Raw genomic sequence first — 24,928 nt, 5'->3', positions numbered from 1 at the left:
GACAACCTGACTCTTGATCAGCCATGCTTTCGAGGAAAGATCTTGACAAAAATAGGGAAATGTGAAAATAAATAAAAGAAAACTTCATTTAAAATGGAGTCAGGAATCCCTGAAGGGAAAGCTCTCATGCATGTACCACTCGTGGCTGCCTGCATAACCAGCAGGAAGAAGAACAATAAAAATTATTTTAACAAGGTCTGTTTGGATAGAATTAATTATTTGTGTAAAATTCTCTCAGTCTCAACTTCTTATCCATGATGATAAGAATACTACTTTTCTTCTAGTACAAAGGACATTTTTCACATGGAAATTTCATCTCTTACTTTTAAGCATCTCCCTGCCTCAGCAACAATGCATTAGCCACCACTTGCAGCCAATAAGAAACTGCCACAACCTCAAATTCTTGTTCCTCTCCAATGAACTTTTATCCAAAACAACGCTCCCCAAGTGCCTCCTAAACCCTCATAAAAGCTGACCTTCCCTTTGTCTATTTGGATTTGCCTATAATTCATCATAGCTTGCCTGTCACGAATTGCATTTCTCTGCTATTCCCAAGTAAACCTATTTTGCTGGTAAAATAACTGGCTATTTTATTTTTGAGGCTGACAAGTTCTATATTCATCACCCTTCCTCGGTGGTTTCCTCGCTTTTGCAGCTACTCCTCATACAAACTACCAGTTTTCAAGACATCTTGTAAAAAGCATAACATAAAGGGTAGGGGGTGGGATGAATTGGGAGCTTGGGATTGACATATGTACACTAATATGCATAAAATAGATAACTAATGAGAACCTGCTGTATATTGTAGGGAACTCCACTTCGCTGTACAGTAGAAACTAACACAACATTGTAAAACAACTATACCCCAATTAAAAAAAAAAAAGCATAACATATGCATAACGTAACATAACATAAAAATAGCTCTCCCATAGTGGGAGAGCTACGTCTTCCATTCTTGATACCATCATCAGAGGAGTTCCTGGCACATGGGTTGTGTTCAATAAGTATTGATTTATCTATTTATACTTAATGATGATTGCTATCTCTATATGTAATAGGGACGGGGTGGGCGTGCAGCTATTGGCAGGCAGCCTTTACCGCGTGACTGTTACTGGGCAACCACGACAGTGAGATAGAAAAGGTGCGGTGCAGAGCCCTTAGCAGGCCCGCTGGCGCTACCATTACCAGGCAACCATTACTAGGAGACCACTAGCGCTGCAGGTGGAAGGCCCAGGTTAGGCCAAAGGTCGGGTGGGTGGTTGTCCTCCAGCAGCAGACAGTTAGGTAAGAGGCAGATCGCAGCCTTCTCCCCGGGGCCCTCCAGGCCTTCCAGCCTCAGGCCAGCGGGTGTGCTGGGGGGGCCTGGGGAACAGGCTGGGGCTGTGTACTTCAGGGCTCCAGAGCCCTCGCCAAGGCTGCCCACGGTCCAGGCTCACGCCTTAAAGTGGCAGTGAACCTCTCCCCCATCCCCGCCTCTGCAACCTAATGGCAGGGGCAGTCTGCATAGGTCTCAGTCCCTGGGACCTGGCCCCTGCCGTTTGGGCAGCCTGAGGAGGCTGGGTCCTGGGGGCCTGGCTCCCTCAGTGATGATGGCTGGGTAGAGTCTAGGGACCTGTCCAGGAGGATGCCACCAGCTGAGATCTGCCTCCCCAGCTGGGCCTGGGCACTGGCGGGAGGACGCAGACTGGGTGCTGGATGAATGCTCCCGGGCAGGGTAACCAGCCCCCGCAGAGCCAGGGCCTCGGAGGGTGAAAGTTGTGCCTTGGGACCTTGCCCTTTCTTGTCAGAACAGAGAATAACATTTGTTTGGTGGAAATTTACAGGAACATCCTGACCTGACCGCGACCTGACCTCAAGAACAAAGGATCTGACACGAAGAAGTTTGCAACAACTTAACCACACCCCTCCCTCACCTTTCTTATAAAAGGGCTTTGCTGAAAGCTTTCGGGGAGTTCGGGGTTTTTAAGGCATGTGACACCTGTCTCCTTGCAAGGCCCTGCAATAAAACTTTCTCTCTTCCAAACTCCGATGTCTTGGTATCGTTTGGCCTCACTGTGCGTCGGGCACACGGACTTGCGTTTGGTAACATAAACAGCACTCTTAGCATGAGAAATGTATCATAACAACAACTCCTTAGATCTCACCCAGAAGCCCGTGAGGCTGAGTAGCGCAGAACATCTCACTATGACAGAGAAGGAATCTGGATTCAGAGACCACATCTCAAGTCTGGCTGACGGAGCCAAACTGAGACAGATCTTCCTATAACAACCTCCAAGTTTCCATCTCAAATTTCTACTTGGCTGAGCTGTTACTCATCCTTCAAGAACTAGCAGATATTTGCCTCCTCTGTGACAATGACAATGCCCTAGAGAATGTGACCCCCAGTCAGCTCTGTGTTCCTATCACTCTTACACATATGTTCTGCAACATTTGTCACAATGTAATGGTCTTGGGTTAATAAGACTCTCATATTAGACTGATAACCCTTGGGAAACAGCTTCCCTAACTTTGTCATCTATGTCTCCCTAGTGCCCAGCACAGAGCCTGGGTACACAGTAGGAGTCTGATAAAATATGTTTGACATTTTATTTCTGTTGTACCACACCAACAAGTTAAAACCAAGTTAAAACCAAACTAAGATATTCATAGGATTATGTTACTCTTTAGCAAGCAATACTTGCTTGCTAAAAGGACAGCTGCATATGAATCTCACAAACATAATGTTGAGCAAAAGAGGCCAGATCCAAAATAGTACATATTTACTTGAAGTTCAAAAGCAGGCAAAATTAACTGATGGTGTAAGAACTGCTATTATGATTTGTGTTCATGCAATCTGTGCCTGGACACCAAAGGGATTCATAAAAACTTCTAAAGTGTTCACAAATTTCATTACCAGCTGACAATGAGTCACAACTAAAAGTGGCATCCCTCTGGGAATGTTTCTGGCAATTATGTGACAACTGAAAACACCATGAAGGATACCTTTATTTGGTATTAATGTTCTCAATGCCTGGAGAACACTTTAAAATAGTCTTTAACTATTGCATCCAAGATTTTTTTTTTTCTCAAGAAGTTAAAATTTCTAGGATCAGCTTAAATTGTAACCGTTCTTTCAGGTTGAAAAGATGAAGAATTTTCTCAAAAACATAAAACCTCCCCGGAAAAGATCAAAGATTACTGGCTTCCACCTGTTCTGTGTCTAACCCAAGCCTATTCATGCCTCTCTCCCCAGTTTCAGCCTGCAGGAATACAGCAATCCCTTTCCTCCTTCCATTAAAGCTGGAAGGAAGACTATGATTTTGTTCTCTTCATTACAGGAGGTGAGGCAATGGGACAAGAGGGGGTTGTGGACACCAGGGAACAGTGGCTCATGCTCAGGCTGGACAGTCTGACCACACCCTCCATGCGACGAGAAGATGCCACAGAGTTCCCTCCCTGTAACGCCTGTGGTGAGTTCCCGCAAAAAGGGAATCTCTAAGGGCAGACTGTCCACTAGCATTCTCCTCCCCTCTGAGGGAAGAAGGCAGAAGGGGTGGGAATCCTCATCTAAATTACCCTACAAACAGGAGAGTTTTTGGTCTAACTTAAGCCCACAAGAAAGCCTAGCAAGTAAAGTCCCTGGAAGGAATGACAGCCTGTTGAAATTTAACTCTTTCATCTCCATAGCCCTGACACTTTGTTGCTCCCAATTCTTTGCCTGGTCTTCACACCCCTGTGAGCAGGGAGACAGGTCACACTGTCTGCTCACTGTGAAGTTTCTGTCAGGGTTGGGCTTTGGAAAGGAACATGGGGATTGGGTGGGATGGAGGTAGTTGTTGCAGAAGGAACTATCACTTCTGTAGAAGATGGTCTCAAAGGCTCTAAGTTTGCAGCAACTCCGGAGTTTAGAAGCCCCACCTACTCACATTCTCCAAGAGATCACCTTTAACCCTTTCCACCCTTCACCTCTCCTCTCCTCGGGCTGCTTTCGTGGCCACAAGAGTGCACCAAGTCTTAAGACGCGTTTGGAGTCTCCCTGTCGAGAGCCAATTCGATACTGACTAGCCTTAGCTCTCCAGCTCCAGGCAGGTGGCTTCGCCTGGGTACCGGTCCTGCGCTCCGGCTCTCGGGGGTCGCACTCCGCGACCTCGCCTTGGTCCCCTCGGATTAGGGAGCGCACGGAGCGAGGCAAAGGAGTGGCAGGAGCCCGGCCTCTTGGCCTTGGTGAGGGACGAAAGTCCCCTGGGGGTGGGGACCCTAGGCCCGAGGGACCCAGCAGGAGCCGCCGCCGCAGGCACCCAGTACCTGGAGAACCCAGAGCCCCGTGCAGGCGAGGAGCGCGCTCAGCCCGGCTGGGAGCCGCCGCCGGCGCCAACTTTTTCCATCGTGGGAGCGGAGAGGAGCGGAGAAGGGATCCCGGACCAGGGATGGCGGCGCGGGGCTCTCCGCTGGCCGGCTGTAGGGGGCAGTCACTCAGAACCCCAACTCCAGCCAAGTCGGGCAGCGGTGGGGACGGACCGAGGCTTCGCGGGCAGGTGGCGACCACTGGCGAGGAGCAAGGCGCCACCACGCGGGCTGGAGCTGCGGTCTCGCGAGGCAAGCCGGACGCGGCCGCCTGCAGAGCGCATGCGCAGAGCCGGAGCGGCGAGGGGTCCAGCTCGGCGCCAGGCTCCCCACAGTGAGCCGGCATGGGCTGTGGACACACTGGGTGCACCGCCGCCGCCAAGACCCCCACCCACTAGCTGGCGCACCGCCGGCCGGCTGCTCTAACCCCGCGGACTTTACAATCTCAAAGCTGGCACTACATCGTGAGGTGGAGGCTTCCTTCTCTCTGGGGGCATCTTGACCTGACCTGGAGCACAGAGTGTGTTTCCTGGCCTGGACAGAAAATGATGTTAATCACTGATCTTGTGTGTGCTGCGGATCCCGACTTCCGAAAGTGCTCCTCTCTCATCGTGCACCTCATCCTATTTAAAAGAACACTTTCCCACAGGCCACGTTCCGCAGGTTTGTGGGGGTGTGTTTTGGCTTCCTCAAAATACTGCAGACTTCTTGAAGACAGAAAGGCTAAACCGCGAGTTCCAGGAGAGAAAGCCCTGTGCTGGATTTTGCTCACCTTTGCAGCCCTACTTAGAAATATGCGGAAGGCCAAGGATGACACAGATATCCCCCGCAGGTACCAGACAACATTGGTCTTGTTTTCACCTTTAGGCGGAGCCCAGAGGTGGTGATATGTGCATTTTAGTGTCTCCGAATGAACCTAAATGAAGTTAGCCAACTTCAGCTCCAGTACTGGATATTCTGCCACTCGTTTGTACATGTACATTCAAGCCACCTCTCAACCAACTGAGCCTTAAAATGAAGGGATTGTGTAGACGGCAAAGTCCCCTCCAGTATCTAAAGTTTTCAATTGTAGGATCATATCAGGCCAGAATCTCAACTGCTGTTTAAAGGTTCAGATGAAGATCTTTGGTGGGTGAATTTTAAAAATATGTTTTAAATTACTAAGTTTTTATTTAAAAGCCAGTCTTTTAAAAAAATAGGGATAGGGGGCTTCCCTAGTGGCGCAGTGGTTAAGAATCTGCCTGCCAATGCAGGAGACAGGGGTTCAAGCCCTGGTCCGGGAAGATCCCACATGCCGCGGAGCAACTAAGCCCGTGGGCCACAGCTACTGAGCCTGAGCTCTAGAGCCCGCGTGCCATAACTACTGAAGCCCGCGCGCCTAGAACCTGTGCTCCGCAACAAGAGAAGCCACCGCAATGAGAAGCCCTCGCACTGCAACGAAGAGTAGCCTCTGCTCGCTGCAGCTAGAGAAAGCCCGCATGCAGCAACGAAGACCCAATGCGGCCAAAAATAAATAAATTAAAAAAAAAAAAAGGGCTAGGGATAGGGAGGGTGGGAGGGCGATGCTAGAGGGAGGGGATATGAGGATATATGTATACATACAGCTGATTCACTTTGTTATACAGCAGAAATTAACACAACATTGTAAAGCAATTACGCTCCAATAAAGATGTTCAAAAAAAAAAAAAAATAGGGCTAAAATGTCTTCAAATTTCTAAGTCCTCGTAGACTTTGTAACACTGCTATTTGTACATAGGAATTAGACAATAGATATCCATGACTAAATTAATGAATCTCAGGACAATTAATGCCTATTACAAAAATAATAATAATAATTCCTGTGTGTGTGTGTGTGTGTGTGTGTGTGTGTTTTCCATTGCTATTTTCATGGTAACATCACTAAAAATTTGACCTCTGTGTCTGACAGACCTACCTTGAAGACAACATAAGAATAGATCCTCACTGATGTTTCCAATAGAGTTCAAGAAAACTTCTCTTGCACAGACTCTCCCAAGGCGGGATTATAACAAAGTTCCCTGAGTCATAATTCTTAAGATCACTCCAAGGTAAGTAGGAATAGAAGGAGAGCAGCCTTCTCAGCCAATGAGGTTGAATGTGTTGATATTTAATGGAGGGATGTCTAACATTAAAACAGCCTTGAATTACCTTCCAAATTTCCCTTTTGTTTCCCTTGACTAATGTCTCATCCTTGGAGCCTCGCTCTGTACCCTTCCATAAAGATAACGACATCTGGTGGGCTGTGGCCTCTAGATAGGAGAAGGGACAGTGGAGATTCTCCCTCACCCCAGATTACAAGTGTTGTTTGTGAACTCCAGGCTAGCCATTCCCTTCTACTCAGAAAGCTTTGCAGAATCTTTTTTTTTTAATTAATTTATTTTATTTATTTATTTTTGGCTGTGTTGGCTCTTCCTTGCTGCGTGCGTGCTTTCTCCAGTTGCGGAGAGCGGGGGCTACTCTTCGCTGCGGTGCGTTGGCTTCTCATTGCGGTGCCTTCTCTTGTTACGGAGCATGGGCTCTAGGCACTCGGGCTTCCGTAGTTGTGGCTCGCGGGCTCCAGAGCGCAGGCCCAGTAGTTGTGGCGCACGGGCTTCATTGCCCAGCGGCGTGCGGGAACCTCCCGGACCAGGGCTTGAACCCTCGTCGCCTGCATTGGCAGGCAAATTCTTAACCACTGCGCCACCAGGGAAACCCCAGAATCATTTTCTTAATGCCTTCTCTTCATGCCCAGCTTACCTCCTTTCCAACCTGGGTAAGTATGCTGGAGTTCCTCCAAGAGAGGAAAAGCAGATTAAAGAGTAGAACCCAGATAGATCCCTAGTTAAACATAGGACTGGGAAAAGCATATATAAAGAGGGTAGGAGAGAAGAAATCAGAATATTTGAAGGCTATGAGCCAATACTTATTTGCCTTAATATGCTTACGTTTCAACTTAGGACTGTTACTGCCTTAAATTATTTTTCCAACCTGAAGTACTTCCTGCAGAAACTTGGTGAAAATACAGCTGATTTTTCTCCCCATAAAGGTTACACCTCCTTTCTTCCTGAACTAACTTCCTCCAAAAGCTCCTTGGAAAGGGGAAGTTTGAGATCCATTTGAGAGGAATTCACTAAGGCTTCACCATTTTTTTCATCTCCAATTTTAGTTTTCCATTTGAAGAAGGGTTTAATCAGAAAGATCTAGATTAAATTAGTTCCAAGGTTGGTTTGTTGTCTGTTTGGGTTTTTTTTGTGCGTGTGTGGTTACTACTGTTACACTACCTTTTAATTCATAGATCTCTGCTCCCCTCTGCCCACTGTCAACAGGAAGTGGTTAAAAAACACGACAAATTCCCCAAATACATCTCCTTTAACAAAACTACCAAAGAAATAGCCTAATCAGGTACAGAAGTGGACTAATATAATCAAGTGGTTTCTAATCCACCCTTCCCTTAAGAGTTTTGAACAGATCCCATTGATGGGATGCTAGAAGGATGAGCTCTCCAGTGGGTGGGGGAGGGGGAAGGGGAGTTGATGTCAGCAGCCAGGCAGTGGGTATAGATAGGTGGTTCCTACAAGAAATCTGAAGACTCTAAACATGAAAAATATATCTCAACTCTTTCTCCTTACCATGTCTACCCTAGCAGCTTCCACACTACTGTCCCTGCTTCTCTGATATTCCCTCCGTATTTCTTCTGTATAAAATTCATTCACAAAGTGGGATTATACACCCAGCAGGACCAGACAATGATACAGTGGGGGGGGAGAAGATGGAAAATAATTTGTTTTTATATATCCTTAATTTTTATATTCAAAAGCAAGCATGTCCGTACTGTACTTTAACTACTCCCTTTGTGACCATAACAAGTTGAGTCTATCTTTTTACTGATGTTCCTTATATAATTATACTTTTGTTATTTCAATAATTCAGTTTTCTTTATAGTATTTTAAGAGACATATTTTAGAGCAGTTTTAAGTTCATCACAAAATTGAATGGAAGGTACAGAGATTTCCCATATAGCACCTGCCCCTGCACAAGCTTGGCCCATTATCAACATCCCCCAGCAGAGTGGTACATTTGCTACAGTTGGTGAACCTATATTGACACATCATAATCACCCAAAGTCCATAGTTTACAATACAGTTCATTCTTGGTGTTGTACGTTCTATGGGTTTGGACAAATGTATAATGACATGTATCCATCATTATGTCAATAGTATCATACAGAATACTTTCACTACCCTAAAAATCCTCTGTGCTCAGCCTGTTTATCCCTCCCCACACCCAACCTGATAGTATTTTTATTAGTCATTTTACCCTCAATGGGAATGTGACTCTGCTGCCACCTTATACAGTTGACCCTTGAAAAACATGGCTTTGAACAACATGGCTTTGAACTGTGCAGATCCACTTATACAAGGATTTTTTCCAGTAGTAAGTACTGCAGTACTACATGATCCACAGTTGGTTAAATCTGCCAATTTGGAAGTAAGGATACAGAAAAACCACATATGTGAAGGGCCGACCATAAGTTATAGGCAGATTTTCAACTGCAGGGAGTGTTGGCTCCCCTAACCCCCACATTGTTCAAGGGTCGACTGTATATTAACAAAAAGGTTCAATTCATTTGCCAGTTATCAAGGATTATAATCTCTAATTACAAATTATATGCTACTTTTTTTATTTGCTCATTTATTTGAAATCCTTTTTCATGTGATTACCTCTAAAAGTGCATACTTTTCATTAATTATTTTTGCTGATAGGTTAAAGAACAAAGCAGTAATTTTGAAAATTATAGCCATCTAACATCTACATTTAACAAAGACTCCACACTCTAAGGGATATTATTAACTTGACAGCAGTTAAAAACTACAGCACAAACGCTTCACTGAAAGATACATTATGATTTTAATAAATTTCTAAAATGAGATAAACAGATCTTTAAAGGTTCTTTCCTACTTTGAAGTTTTATAAATCACAATTAGAGAACAAGTTTAAATGAATTTATCTTTATATGAAGGTTATTGGGAAAAATTTAAGATTCTGGGATATTTTTAGGGAAACAAATTTGGTGAACATCTATTTTGTACCAGGAACATTATGTCTTTATTTTATTTCATATTTTTAACAACTCTGATTTATGGCACTTTCACTCGCATTTGACAGATGAGATAACCAAGGCTTTGAGTGATTAAGTAATTTTCCTAAGCCAGGTGGAGGGGGGCATTCCAGGCAAAGGGGCCAGCTTGTGTTGTGCGGAAGCTGAGGTCAAAGGAACATGGGAAGATGGAGGAAGTAAAGGAAGGCCTTATGGCTGGAGCACGGGAATGGGGGAGAGTCCAAGCTGAGGCCCAGGAGGCAGACAGTGCAGCTCAGGAAGGGGTTAATGGTAAATGTTAAGGAGAGACTTCTTTGTATCTTCTTCACACTCACTGTAGTGTGAGGAATGGATTGGAGGGATAATTACAAGAGTCAAGGAGAAAGCATGTGGCTTTGTGAGAGACTTAGGGAAGAGTGATAGGCACCAGTTATTGATGCAGGGTGATGCGGGTGATGAGAGAATGAAGATGAGGGAGTGATTTCCAAGTTTCAGACTTGCTCACCTGTGTGGAATGTAATACTCTTCCTTGGGACAAGGAGTACCAAGAGAAGAACGACTCACAGGATTTTGTGGGTTTGTTCTAAGACGTGGTGGGGTGCATTTGAAATGTACAGAATAAGTTGCAGGGTGTAGAGGTATGGAGTTCAATGGAAATATCTGGGCCAAAGGTCTAAGTTTAGGAGTAAAAGTGAAGACCATTAAATATTTACTGCAGTGTTTCCCAAGCTGTACCTTGGACCTTCTAAATCAGGAGCCCCCGCAAATCCATCCTGTCACTCAGTGTTCTCAGACCTTCCTGTGCATTGGAGTCACCTGGGTGTAGCAGAGCAGACAAACGCAGTGTGTGCCAGCAGAGCGCCTGGGATTGAATCCTGGCTCTGGAGCTAGTGGTGTACACTTGAGCAAATGATCAACCTATTTAGCTCTGTTAGTCTCCTCCTGTGTAAAATGGGAACAATAGTATCTACTTCATAATGTTTCTTAAAGATTAAATAAGTTAATATACATAAAGCTCTAAAAATGATACCCGATACATCGTAAGAACTCAATACCTGTTAGTTATCATAATTTTCTGGGAAGCTTTCTAAAATGGGCATTCATGGATCCCAACCATTTGTCTGGGATTTAGTTCACACTCTATCTCAACTTATGTCCTTTCAGTCTGTGCCATATTTATACTATTCCTCATTAATTATTTATATCAAAGTAATACAGGCTCATGGTTAAATAAAAATTCACGATGGGTTTATCATAAAAAGCAACAGCTTTTGATCTCACTGCTCCTCACCTGAAACCTCACTTCCTAGAAATAATCAATTTTAGTCATTTTCCTGGTTTCAGTTTTCTGATGGTTGTTATAGCCATAGTTCTTAAGTATTAAATTCACGCCAGTGTACCATCATTTATCCCCTTTATATATACATTGCCTTTGCTTTCTGTATTTTTTGCATCTCTTCTTTTCACAATTCTTCTAGTTGTTATTCTGTCTCAGGCTTGTATCCAAAAGGAGCACAGTGAAAGGAAAAGGAGGATCTTTCTGCCTTCCCTTCTCAAGTCCCAGGGCTCCATAGAATTAGTGTCCTCCCAGAGAGAGAGCATTGCCCTGAGGCCAAAGTCAGCCTTGAGTCCCTCACCAGCAGGGGGCCAAACCTGGGATTCCCTATGTGACTGCTTTTAGAGGGTTGTTTACTTATCTCATTGTAGGATGAAATTTCGAAAAGATTCCCAGTACTGTGCATTACAAAAAATTTGTAAGAACACACAAAGTAGCTTGGTGCTCATCTCAGGCAAAATTTGATGATCTTGAGCTACAGTAAGACTTTCCTTGGCAAAAACGTGTCTTTCCTCTTTGCCAGCATGCTGCCTGCCACTTTATTTACCTACGTGAACGTGCATAACTGCACCTGTTAAAATAAATGAGACAAAGCATGAATGTCATTGCTTTAGCCTGCCACATTTGGGCTTTGCTCTTTGAAGCAATCATTCACAGAATGCAACATTTCACCTGTTTCCTTACAACAATGAATGACAATTTAGTTTAAAGTGATGTTCCATTCTCATTTGGAGTTACAAAGAAGGGACCTCTTAGGATATTTGAAGTGTTTCCTAGGAGGAATTTCTGCTCAGCTTGCAGAAGAAAACATTCAGGTGAATGCATAAGAGTATGAATTAATTAGTAGGAAGGAGGCATCCAACAAGACATCTCTGCTTACCAAATACAGGTAAACGTAGGGAGACACTTTTCATTTGATTTCAAGAAAAACTTTTTGTTGAGTACAGAATTTATCTTACATTGTCCTGCTACAGAGTTAGCAAAAAGAGCATCCAAATTTAAAAGCGTTGTTTTGGGACAGAATAAAAATGGAAGGATAAATTATTTGCTGTAAATTTTACCTCTTCAGCTATGTGTTTATAAAACTGTTACTGTAACAAAGTCTCACCTCCCCTCTAATTTCAGAAAGGCTGTCAGAAAAAAAAAAAACTGTTCATTTTATGTCTAGGAGGAAGCACATAATAAGAAATAATGATGCAATCTTCCATTTGGATAGTGTTTTTAGCTTTTCAAAACACTTTGCTCTCCTATTTGAATCTCATGAGAACTCCAGGAAAATGTGGGGCCGGTATAAGTGTCTGTATTTTTCAGATGAGGAAACTGAGGCCAGAATGTGAATGATGGGTCTATATTGTCTTTCATAGGGGCTGCACCAATTTATATTAACATTCACAGCATGCAAGAGTTCCCTTTTCCCCACATCCTCACCAGAATTTGTTTTGGATCCTACAGCTTTACTAAATTTATTTATTCGTTCTAACAGTTTTTTGGTGGAGCCTACAGGATTTTCTCTATATAAGATCGTGTCATCAGCAAACAGTTTTACTTCTACCTTTCTGATTTGGATGCTTTTCATTTCTTTTTCTTGCCTGATTGTTCTAAGACTTCCAGGACTATGCTGAATAGGAGTGGTAAGAGTGAGCATCCTTGTCTTGTTCTTGATCTTAGAGGAAAGCTTTCAACCTTTCTCCTTTCATCATGTGTATAATATTAGATGTGGGCTTGTCATATATGGCCTTACTATTTTGAGGTATGTTCCTTCTATACCAAATTTGTTGAGAGTTTTTATAATGAAGGATGTTGAATTTTGTCAAATGCTTTTTCTGTATCTATTGAGATGATCATATTTTTTTCTTTCATTCTATTAATAGGATGTATCATATTTATTGATTGTGTGTGTTGAACCATCCTTGCCTCCCAGGGATAAATCCCACTTGGTAATCCTTTTAATGAGCTGTTGAATTCAGTTTGTTAGCATTTGTTGAGAATTCTTACATCTGTATTCATAAGGGATATTGGTCTATAGTTTTCTTGTAGAGTCATTATCTGGCTTTTGTATCAGGGTAATGTTCCCTCCTCTTCAATTTTTTTGGAAGAGTTTGAAAAGGATTAGTACTAATTCTTTTTAAAATTTTTGGTAGAATTCACCAGTGAAAACATCTGGCCCTGGGCTTTTCTTTGTTGGGAGATTTTTTTTATTACTGATTCAATATCCTTATTCAACTTTGGTCTTACTCATTATTTTCAATTTCTTCATGATTCTGTCTTGGTAGGCTGTATGTTTCTAGAAATTTTTCCATTTCTTCTAGGCTGTCCAGTTTGTTGGTGAATAATTGTTCACAGTAATCTCTCATGATCCTTTATTTTTCTGTGGTATCAGTTGTAATGTCTCTTATTTAAAATTTTATTTGGGGGAGGGGGTCCTTCTCTCTTTTTTCCTGGTTAGTCTAGCTGAAGATTTGTCAATTTTATTTATCTTTTCAAATAACCAACTCTTAGTTTTGTTAATCTTCTCTATTGTTTTATTATTCTCTATTTTACTTATTTCTACTCTAATGTTTAATATTTACTTCCTCTGCTAACTTTGGGCTTTGTTTATTCTACTTTTTCTATTTCCTTGAGGTTTAAAGTTAGGTTGTTTATTTGAGATTTTTCTTTTTTCTTGATGTATACATTTATTCATCAAATCTATCTTCATTCTTTCGTGTTATTATTAACTCATGATAACCTCAGTTTGGCTCAGAATGGTGAGAAATAGTTCAGTCCCTGCTTAGTCATTTTATCTTCAGATGAGTAAGTTGTTTTTTTGTTTTGTTTTGTTTTTTTATCAAGAAGTCTCTGTACCTGGGTAGTACCGATGGCAGCTGACAATCATATGAATTTAAAGCCCCAAGGCAGGCTATCCCCTCAAGAGCTTCCTACATAGACTTACTTGAGAATCAGAATCCCAAGACAGTTTAGGGATGTATTTGTACTGAATGAGGGCCCTGAAATAAACCCAGAGGCAATGGCATTTTGTTATATTGTATTAAAGTTGTCTCTAATAAGTATGAACTTGATTGCCCCTCTGAGTGTTATTAACCTAAGGCAGTTCACATTTAAGTGAAGAGATAGCTGGCTGAGTGTGTTTGTGTGTACGCGCGCGCACGTGCGTGCACTTCTGAACAGCATTTAGCCTTAATCAGAAACTCCCTGTGCAACCTAACTTAAATGGCTTAACTGCTCTGAGTCACTAATCTTCTGCATTGCCAAAATAAAGATACAAATATATCTAAATACAGATCTGTAAAGGTGAATAACTCAGACTTCCACACAAAATAAAAAAATAACTTTAGAAACTTCATGAAAGATTAACTCTTAGATAATTTCAAAATCACTAGCCACTCCAAAATTTCTAACAACTTGAATCATTTCACCATCTATGCCAATTTTGGTTCATGATTGTGATTTGAAGCACTGCAAAAATATGAAGTGATTTCAGAACAATCTGTTGTAAATGTATATGCACATGTATTTGTCCTGGAAGGCAGGAAGACTTTGCCTATCTCTCTGGCTCCCCCTTTTTTTAATGAAACTCTAAGTCTGTTGAAGATAAAGGGTTTTACAGGAAAGTGGAGAGTGGCTTGAAGAAGAGTGCAGAGCTTTTCCAAAGGCAGGAAGCAGTGCCCCCGCGCTGGGGGAAGAGAGCAAGCTCTACATCCCTGGGCAGGTGAGGGTAGGGGGTGCTGAGACAGCACCTAGGCAGGCTCTAGAGAAGAATAGATGAGAGGGTGACCAGGATAACACCACCAGCGCCAGGGACCTAGCCTCACCCCAGAGTCTCTCATACCACAAACGGAGTCAATAAAAAGAGCGCCCCCTACAGGCATGGACAATAAGGATATCAGCAGTCAGCATGCAAGGAAATAAGGGATTCTGCCTCCCTTTTCTGGACATTACCTATGTCTCGAGATGCTAGAATAGTTCTGTGGATAGAAGGGGCCCCATAATGACTGAAATTGATTTTCTATCTAGTCCAGCTGGATGATACATGGGGCTAAATTATGTTGATTTAAATGAATGAAAGTTATATTTCTTACATTTCTGAGCTAATAGCCTACCATGCATAGCCATTATGAGTACTGTGTGTAATTTCTGCAGTCCCAATCTTTGATAATTAGCAATCCATGTGTGATAATTATTGTAACACTGGCATCGTAACAGGTGTCTACTGAAGGCCAGTGGATATCCACAATACCCATGTCTCATCCCAGCCTAGGAAATTATGGTATTCCCAAAATCAGGTATTAAATGCACATATTTTCTTGCACCTTTCCATTAAAGGACCAAAGATATGAATGAAAGAGAAACTGATTTTTCAAATTTAGATTAAGTTTAGGTATGCATGACAGGACCCATTTCCCATAAGCCTTGCCAACACTTGAAATTTTTAGACTATTTAATATTTACTGACATCTGCCAGTTGATTGAGGGCTACCACTTCTGGAAAGGATTTTTCTGGCCCTTAAAGTCTGAGTCTGGGCAAACAGGTAAAGGCTGTGTGAGGGAGGAGAAGGGAGATACCTTGATAGAGGAGTTGGAAGAATTATTTTCTCCTGAGGACTCCTGTCTCCAGGAGTGAAAGGGACAAGTGTCAATCAAATCCTCACTAAATACAGGCCCAGGACATAGTATTGATTCATTTCTCTTTGTTGAATGTGATGACTTTGACCTGTCACAGGATGGGAGGTGCCAGCCTTTCATGCTTGTCAGTCTTTACTGAAGGCTCAGGATTGCCTGTGATGTGCATCACATTCTGGGTTAATGCTTATTTAATAAGCATTATTAAATTTTATTTCTCTATTATTATTTTATTTCTCTACTAAATTTGTGGACAGGATTTCTGGATTTGGAGAAGTTTTTATTTTTAATTATATTTCTTTTAATTATATTTTCTTTTTCACATGCAATCAGTGATTGCCACTTGGAAAATATGTGTTGGAAGTGGGTAAAGGTGTGTCCTCAGTCATATTTTTCTCTTTCGATATAAATAAAGCATTTTTATGAGCCAGAGGGAAGTATCAATGTCCTCCCTGGCATTCTATCTCCTACTCTTCCCTTGTCTGCATGTTGAGGAGGGGCTGCCTGTTAGACGTCCCTTACATTCCATAGAAGGTGGCAGGACTCTTCAAGGAGGATGAAAACTGGAGAGAATAGAGGTCACAAACCAGGATGTCTTCAGGAACACATAAACTCACGTGCTTCTCAGCTCACTGTTGAGAAATGAGAGGCCTTGGGAAGCTCTTTGGACAAACGCTGTGTGGTAAATGTATGAGGCTTGCTGGCCTCCTCCTACCTGAGTTGCACGTGGCTTCCATCTTAATAGGGTTTCCAAGCTGCGTTCAAGTCATTTCCAATTCCTTGGGAGAAGAAGGACTGTCTTATCTGCTTTTCAAGGCCCAGTCATCTGGCTCTTTCTTGGATCCATTCATTTCCTATTTAATTAACTATTTGTTACTTGAAAGCAAGACAGCATAATGTGCGTTCTTGAATTGCTGCTGGAATTTATACCCAGATCTGGTGACCTCAAAATGGGAACTCTGTGTTCTCACATGGAAATGATATTAATGATAATAATTCTTCAGAAAATATTTGCAGTAGGCACACTTTTTGAAGAATTAAATGTATGTGGGAGTAACCTTTACCTCTTCATGTTAGTTGATTTATATCTCTTTTAGCTGTCTAATATTATTTTATTTAATAGACAACACATCTTAATCATTTAGGGACTTTCTTTTCTTTCCTTCCTTATTCTCTAATTACCAGTCAACAGATTTCTCAAGTGTCCTAGGACCAGAAGTCCCCATTTTCCTTAGGTCTTCTAGAAAAGTGAAATGATCCACAAGGCCAGGAAGAAGAATGCACCAACACAGAATGAGCTGGGTCTGCAACTCCAGAAAGTTCCACAATGTGCAGAGATTCCATAGAGGGGACCCATAACAGTGGGCTCTTCTCTGTTTTAGAAAAGCCTTTTACTCTGGGAATTTAAAGCCAGGATCCCAGCTCACTGACAAACATCTGCTGTTCATTGATAGCACCATCTGGTATTTCAGCTCCTCGCTGTGTTGTAGCAGCTTCGTGTAGCTGCCTCCCCAAATTAATTATTCTATAACAACTTGTTTTCTGGAAGCACAGGCCAAATAGGGTAGTTTTGCTGAAAGCTACTAATTCGATGCTTTGCCCCTTGTTTGAATGGGCATTCCTACGCCTTCCTCTCGTCATGGTCTGAAGTGTTTCAAGCCATTATATTTGGGGTTATGTGGGATGGAGGGAAATGCACACTAATGCCCTGAGCAAGTGGCTTGGGAAAAAATGTGTTTCTCTGCATTTCACAAGCTCATGAACATGCATAGCCTAATTTAAATAATTTATTTACAGGGATGATTATGATAATACAGGCTGAGCTATATCTGTCATAGGAGCTTAAAAAGTACTTCCTAGAGTAGCGATTACTTTTAATATAGCTATACCCTGCTCCCCACTCAATTAGCAGCTTCTTCAATGATTGATCTCACCATTCAGCTTGCAGCAGTGCCACGAAGTTCCATGCTGTGGGAGCAGCTGAGTGATGCAGTGAAATGAGCACTAACGAACCAAGTGAGGTTCAGTAAGTCACTTGGTCACTCTGGGTCTCAGTTTTCTCATTGGTACATAAATTACCTGACCTATCACACTGCAGGTTGTTGTGAAGCTCAGATGAGAAGAGTAACAAGACACAGTGCAATCAGTAATGAGCAATATGCACATATTACAAATTTCATCCATTTATCTCTTTTTTACAGATTCCAATGAAATCGGGTACCTGTTGCTACAACTCTGGAGCAAGATGCTTAATCTGTAAGTCTGTGGTTTAGGGACACATTGTCTCATTCCACACCAAACTCTCTCTTCAGAATACTGTATACTTGTTTTTAGCATTTGGCTGCATGGTGGCAGAATGATTTAGCACAGTGGTTCTTCACCTTGGTAACATGTTAGAATTACTTAAGATTCTTTTTTTAATTAAAGTATAGTTAAGTTACAATGTTGTGTCAGTTTCTGGTATATAGCAAAGTGAGTCAGTTACATAAAAAAATATATATTCTTTTTCATATTCTTTTCCATTATAGTTTATTAAAAGGTATTGAGTATAGTTCCCTATGCTATATAGTAGGACCTTGTTGTTTATCTATTTTATATATAGTAGTTAGTATCTGTTAATCTCAAACTCCTAATTTATCCTCCTGTCTGTGAGTCTGTTTCTGTTTTGTAAATAAGTTCATTTGTATCATATTTTAGATTCTACATATGAATGATATCATATGATATTTGTCTTTGTCTGACTTACTTCGCTTAGTATGATAATCTCTAAGTCCATTCATGTTTGTGCAAATGACATTATTTCATTCTTTTCTGTGGCTGAGTAGTATTCCATTGTGTATATATAGCACATAGTTATCCATTCATTTGCTGATGGACATTTATCACCTAGGATTCTTTAAATATGCCAATACACAGGCCTCAAATAAACAGAATCTCTGATGGCATGGCCCAGGCATCTGTATTTTTTAAAGTACATCAGTTGAGGCAAATACACAGAGAGGAATGAGAACCACTCATTCAGAGGAAAGAGCAGCATCCAGACACCCTTGGCTCCACCATTCTGCTGACTATGTGGCCTCAAGCTGAGGTCTCTGAACCTCAGTTTATAATGTGTAAAATGGGGAAGGGAGAACTGACAACTTTCCGAGTTTTTGTGAGGATACAGGATCACTTATGTAAATTGCCCAGCCCAGTAGAAGCTCAGTAGTTGTTCACTGTTATTATTTATATACTGACTTTTATTGTATACTCTTTTTCTCAGTATGATTGTGGGGGTCCACTTCTGAAATATAAACTTTTTGAGGACGGAGACTATGGTTTACTTTTCCTCTAAATCCCTTATAGCTCCTAGCACAGTGCTGAGCGTAGAGTAAAGAGGTATATATCAACTATCAATATAATAACTATTTTGATTAATTTATTGACAGGAAACTCAAAGTCATCTTCAGCTCTGTTAAGGATATTTTAAAACATCAGAATTGCATTCTAGTAATTCACTACAGCTTTTGATAAAATCCAAATCCAGAGCATTTGATCATCTCTGTCTAAGCCACAAAACCTTTTCTGTAATCAAACTATGAGCCCATCAGCTTAGATATTACATTTGAAGGACAGTCATGTTTGTCCCAAGGCATTTCATTTGATACAAGGCCACAGGAAGGAAGCTTTATCAGTTTAGAAGGCAGGACCTGGCTTTCATTTCTGAAAGAACTAATATAGGAATCATGTTCTGGAAACTGGTGCAGTTGGAAGGCAGTCAGTATAGCCAGGTGCTTGGGTGCATGAACCTGGGAATTGATTGGACTCCTGAAGGTGGGATGGACAGAGACTCTGGGAACAAGGTGGGGAACCAGAGGCTATTCATTACTGTGTCAAAGCAGTAAGGAACTATTCACATCCTTTCTGGCTTAAGCCCAGATTGGTCTTAGAGGTAGAACAGAGGAATCTGTGGGGCCAGCTTAGCGAGGGGAGAGACACAGCAAGGAAGGTCAGGCAGAGGTCATTCTCTCTCAACTGGACATGCTACCTCACCACATGAGCATCCCTGCTATTCTCTACACTATGTTGGGCAGCAGGCATGAATTAGAGCAGACCAGCAGCCTGCAGACATGTTCTGAGTGGCTAGTGTATTTAGTTCACACAGTGTTTTAAAACATAGCACAACCAGCAATGTGTTACTCTAGATCTTAACAGAATTCAGCAACTTCATCACCTTCTGTGCCATCTGCCTGCCCTTGTATGATTTTTAGTTTGCAAACTCAAGTTAAAGCCTGTTGATTGATAGCCACAGAAAACAGCTGTTGTTTCTGTCAAGTGTTGTCAATAAAATGCCCTTCATTTTATTGCACATTCCAAGTTTCATTCCGGTGTTCTTTAAGATTCCACCCCCGCTCCCCGCAAAGGTAATGGTAATTCAGACCCATGAGAGAATAGAGATATGGTTCTTATCCTGAGTCATTATTTACAGGGCCCCCATAGAGCTTTGGAGTATGCGCCATAGGTGTGCCTGGGATTTGGGAATGCAGGGTGTTGTACAGAAACATATGGTTGTAAGAAGTCAGCAGCAAACTGGAGGTCAAGGAAGACTAAGGCCCCAGAGTCATGGCTTACAGTAAATCAAGTCAAAACTCAAGTCATCTGAGCACCAACATGTGGACCAGAATGGGAGGCAAGGTCTGCCTCAGTCAGAAATCTCCAGTGTACCGTTCTCTCTAGGAGGGTTAACCATGGGTATGAGACAGTATATGTGACAATTTTGTTATGTGTTTTACCTGGAAAAGAAGAGCTGTCACCAGCTCAAATTTCTATATTTCTAGTTTTAAAAAATTGCCACCCTTTCCATTTTCTCTCAGGTCTCAGAAAAATCACCTTTGTTGGAGTAATTAGTCAAATAACTAGGCCTGATATGGGAAAAAAATATGGAGGGTCTTTTTTTTTTTTTAAACATCTTTATTGGCATATAATTGCTTTACAACGGTGTGTTAATTTCTGCTTTATAACAAAGTGAATCAGCTATACATATACATATATCCCCATATCTCCTCCCTCTTGTGTCTCCCTCCCTCCCTCCCTATCCCACCCCTGGAGGGTCATTTTGAAAGAGATGACTCTCTGGGCTGATGTCTTTCTACTTATTAGATTTCCATTAATACATTATTACCCTGTAACTATTTTCATAATGGGTTTTTTAAATTTTGATTTTTACTCATGGCTTTTATAGCATGAAATCCATGATTGTAACACCACAGTTTTGTCCTTTTTGCATTCCTTTCCCAATTTTTTTCCCAACTGTACCATATATTGCATTATGTCTGTAATATAATACAGTTGTGACTCTTTGCCATATAATCTGTCATAAAATTTTTCTCTTAGAAAAATACTGTTTTTATATTCATGAAGACAATATTATTCTATGGCAAAGTTATCTTTTATTAACATTAAAATGATAGCATAATATGCATATACATTTGCATAATATTCATTTACACTAACAAAGCATTCAATTGTACTTACCTAAAATAAATTACCTAAAACAGGTTAAATACAATAATGTACATTTCAGTTGTTTTCAATTGTTTGGTTTTTTAAAAAGCCTTCTTACTTCTTTATAATTACAGCTGTCCCTTAGTATCTGCAGAGAATTGGTTCCAGGAGATACCAAAATCTGTGGATATTATGGCATAGCAGAGTCAGCCCTCCATATCTAGGGATAAGGAACCAGTAGATATAGGGGGCAGCTGACTGTATTTCCTTAGGATAAATCTTGTAAGTTGGATTAAGTTGGATTACTGAATCAATGATTCTGAATATAAAACAAGACTTGTTAAGTTTATAAAGAATTTCCCTATAAGTTTCTGATTTTAATACTCAAACTTTCCAGCAAAGTGGGCAAAGCACAAATTATTTCACCCATTTTACAGGCAGAAAAACTGAGCCAAAGAGAGATTAAATGACTTGCCCAAGCCAGATGAACCATAGTGCAGAATAAGACCTAAAATAAAAGTCTTCTAGTTCTTGGCTTTTCCTTCTAAACAAGAGACATTAAGGAGACTTTTTGTTTCGCTTTATTTTTTTAATTGTCATTATCATTTCCCTAATTTATAATTTTTCTTTCTTTTGTTATATTTTGGAGGAAGGGTAGCAAGGGAGTTTAGTGAAGTTCAGTAATAATAAAATTCAAAACAAAATAATGAGGAAGTTTACAATAATAACTAATTACAATAACAGAGCCCTGTAAGATTCCAGGCACAGTGCTAAGTGATTTATATCAATGGTGTGTGCTGGGGCTGGCAAGCTGATTGTATGGACATCTTCCCAGCTTGAAATGGCCCGGGCGGGGCACTTACACCATGGAAATCAGCACGTGCTGACCTCTCCACCTCAACCTGAAGAGCTGCTTGCCAAACGTTTACTGGCACACCCCATGAAATGAATTATTTCATTTCATAGCTCCAAACAAGCTGATTTTACAATGATAATCCTCATTCTCAGGTGAAAGACTAAGGCCAGCGAGGGTAAGTGATTTCCTGGTATTAAACAGCTATGAAGTAGTAGATTTGGAATCTACACCAGGCAGTCTGATTCGAAAAATTAACATTTACCCACCAAACATCACTGTTTCCTATTCATCCAAACCAGTGCAGATAGTTCGACAGTTTTCTGAGATGACTGGGGGCAGATTCTAGGTTATGGATTTTGATTTTGCTTTATTTTCCCAAACTCAAGTGGATGATGAGACTCAACTTTGAAATAATCTTGCTGTCTCTACCAGTCCCACTGTAACCCTTTGAGGCAAGTTGATGGTAAAAACAAAAAACAAAAAGAGTCTCCCCTTTTCATGAATGAATTGTTCCAAGGGCATAAGTATCTAGCCCAAGGTGACTAAATGAGTCAACAGCCCATACAGCCCACACTCAGTCCATTAGGCCCCACTGATTCCCAAGATGAGTGAGCTGAAAGCCTCGGGCTTGTGACTCAGGTAAACAATGGAAATGGATGCTCAGCCTGTTTCAGCAGTGAAATGCCATGTAACTTGACTGTTGTATCTGATATTGAATAACCGTAATTTCCTTTATGTAAATCATTCCTCATCCCCTTAAAGATAGTACTCATATTTGTTAATATTGTTGTTCTTCATGCATGCCATCTATGCCAGAGCTAGTTATTCAAGGGATTTTCTTTGCATAATTATTCTATTCTGCTCTTATTCTAGATGATTTACATAAAATTGACTTACTAGTTTTTCAGATGTAGAGAAATCAAGATATAAGCCAACGATGGATAGTAGCAACTAATAAGAGGAAGCTGTTTCAGGCAATTATTTACAGTGTAAAAACAAATACATTTGGTGTGCGGACTGCAGGCAAAAAAGAAAAAGACCCCAGCATTTCTGGGGGCTTAGAAACTACTTATCAATCATATGAGATGCATAGTTGGTCTTTGTGTTTCTTAGAAAACTGGGACTTTGGAAAAGAGTTTATTAATTACAAATGAGCATTCCCATTGAAATAACTTCCATCTAATGTATATAAGTAAAATTACTCAACATCTGTAAAATATTTTACAGCTTTCAAAAGGTTATGGATATAATCCTTGCAATACAACTTTAGAGAGATGGTGTTAATACTCAAAAGTCATACAGCTTTCCAGTGGCAGGGGAACTCAGGCTTTCTTACCTGAGATTCAGTTCATTTTTCATTCTACCAGTACCACACTGTGTCTCTGGATACAGGAGGCACATTTAAGGTGCATAAAATAGACATTCCGGTGCCAAATCAATGATCTTTAAGAGATGGGCATGCTTATGATTGAATTTTTTTCTTATGTACCCTCCACTTACTGGCTTCAAGGGACAACTGTCACTGAGATATTCTCAGATGTATGATTTGGGATGAAACAGAGCTAACTCCTACCCAATATCTCCTAAATTTCTCTGACAAATTCTCACCAGTCTCTTACTAAATATTTCTGGAGGTAAATTGTTTAATTAGATCTTTGGGAAAGTGTCTAAGACACTTTTTCTTAATGTGAGTCAATATTGGTCTTTGACCTCAATTTAGGGCTGTCTTCTCCATTTACACAAAGATCTACTTGTATATAGCAGAAAGAATGATAGATCAGGTGATTTTAATGTTTACTCCAGCCCAAAAAGTTCTGCCTGAAAACTCTTCAGATTTTGGAATTCCTTTATCTAATCCCTGCTATAGATTTTTTCCTAAGTATCAATATATCTAAATGCTTTTTCCTAAAGAGTCCAAATGATAATTGTATGATATGGGGTCTGGGTTCCTCACTAAGCCAGACATCTTTAGTTTGTCACTTAACTGGTGAATAAAGTGAAGAACTTTGAAATTCTTTATGATGTGCCAAACCACAACTCCATCCAGTATATCTGCTCTTACTGGGGAAAGCAGTCATGCAAGTTTCAGTGGTAAGAGAACAGAGACTTATTTTAGGTAGATCTTTTTGGGGAGGTGATTGCTGAGAACATCATGTTTCACCTTGTTTAATGGTCATCGTGATTTACTGGAGAGAGAATGGAAAATTGGTCAAGCATATGGAATAAGTGTGAAATGAGCGATTGAGAACTCTGCTCTTTGGCAAACAAAATAGGGCAGTATCAGTAAACAAAGGAATCACTGTACTTTAAAAAGTGAAAAGTTTCAAGGTTAGTATAAGCAAAATAAATGAATTTAATACATGTAGAAAAAAATCTGTACAGGTCGTCAAGATACTATGGAAAAACACATAATATAGGAGGAAAATGTTATGGAATTCCTACATTGGGGGCACCAAAAGAGTGGTCCAAACTAAGTAGTCTTAGATTTTGATTTATAATCAGCTGAACTGCTTTTTTCTCCATGACTCTCAGAGACTCCCTACCTCTGAAAATAATAGTATAATGATCAAAACCATGTGAATACATAGCAACAGTAAGTATGAGCTGATGAAGTCCAAATCCCAGTTTGCTTCCTTGGAGAAATGTGTTGAGAGAGTTTGAGAAGGATTCCTGCAGTAGGAAAAGGAAGTAGTAACACGGGGGTAGATTTTGGTTTGAGATAAAATTGTTGCTCTGAGCCTCGTTAGGGAACTTCTTGAACATCGCAGATTTGTTGGATCTTTCATAGATTTTCCACATGTTCAGTGTAGATAAAAACCAAATGTCTTGGCTCCACATAGCCTCCCATGTCGTCTGATTCCACTGTTGCATGGAGAAACTCCCCAGATGGAGAAGCCTTTTAAATTTGAAGGTCCATAAAGGGGATGACTAGGAAGAGCAATTTCGTTATCACTGCTAATTTTAGGAACACTTGTGCTTGGAATTCTTTACCAAGAAGAGGCACCTAAATACTTAGTGCAGAGTGATTATGTTAGGATAATCCAATGGAGGTATTTTTAAAATACAGAAAAGGAAAAATAAAGCAGAAAAAAATTACTTAGTTATTCCTCATTCCAAAGACCAAACTTACAGATTTTGATATCAACCCTTCCATTTTTTTCATATCTGCATGTGTTTTCATTTAGCTGTATTGTACAAAATGGGGTGTATTCTG

At 40.8% G+C, this 24,928-nt stretch overlaps 1 protein-coding gene and 1 long non-coding RNA gene across 13 annotated transcripts in view; one reads left to right on the top strand and one right to left on the bottom strand.

The window, feature by feature from the left end:
* Positions 1-4,669, bottom strand: part of LOC309643036 (uncharacterized protein) — a gene marked incomplete at its 5' end in the record, with an annotated part of 739,057 nt that extends 734,388 nt beyond the window's left edge. For 6 of the 11 annotated variants that reach the window (XR_014253491.1, XR_014253492.1, XR_014253493.1 and 3 more), the window contains one exon: positions 4,285-4,669. Coding sequence is in view for 1 of the 11 variants with exons in the window: in XM_082425414.1 (XP_082281540.1) it covers positions 4,285-4,669 (385 nt within the window). The remainder of the gene's footprint in view (positions 1-4,284) is intronic. The other 5 variants (XR_014253496.1, XR_014253497.1, XR_014253498.1 and 2 more) reach the window with 1 other exon arrangement.
* Positions 4,670-6,292: 1,623 nt separating this feature from the next.
* Positions 6,293-24,928, top strand: part of LOC309643051 — a 134,755-nt gene continuing 116,119 nt past the window's right edge. For both annotated transcript variants that reach the window (XR_014253510.1, XR_014253511.1), the window contains exons 1-2: positions 6,293-6,389; positions 17,576-17,630. This is a non-coding gene — a long non-coding RNA (uncharacterized lncRNA). The remainder of the gene's footprint in view (positions 6,390-17,575; positions 17,631-24,928) is intronic.

This window comes from Balaenoptera physalus, assembly GCF_965194825.1.
Source record: "Balaenoptera physalus genome assembly, chromosome: 14".
NCBI classification, from domain to species: Eukaryota; Metazoa; Chordata; class Mammalia; order Artiodactyla; family Balaenopteridae; genus Balaenoptera; species Balaenoptera physalus.
The sequence above is the reverse complement of the archived record's forward strand: the minus strand, read 5'-3'. Positions and strand labels throughout refer to the sequence as shown.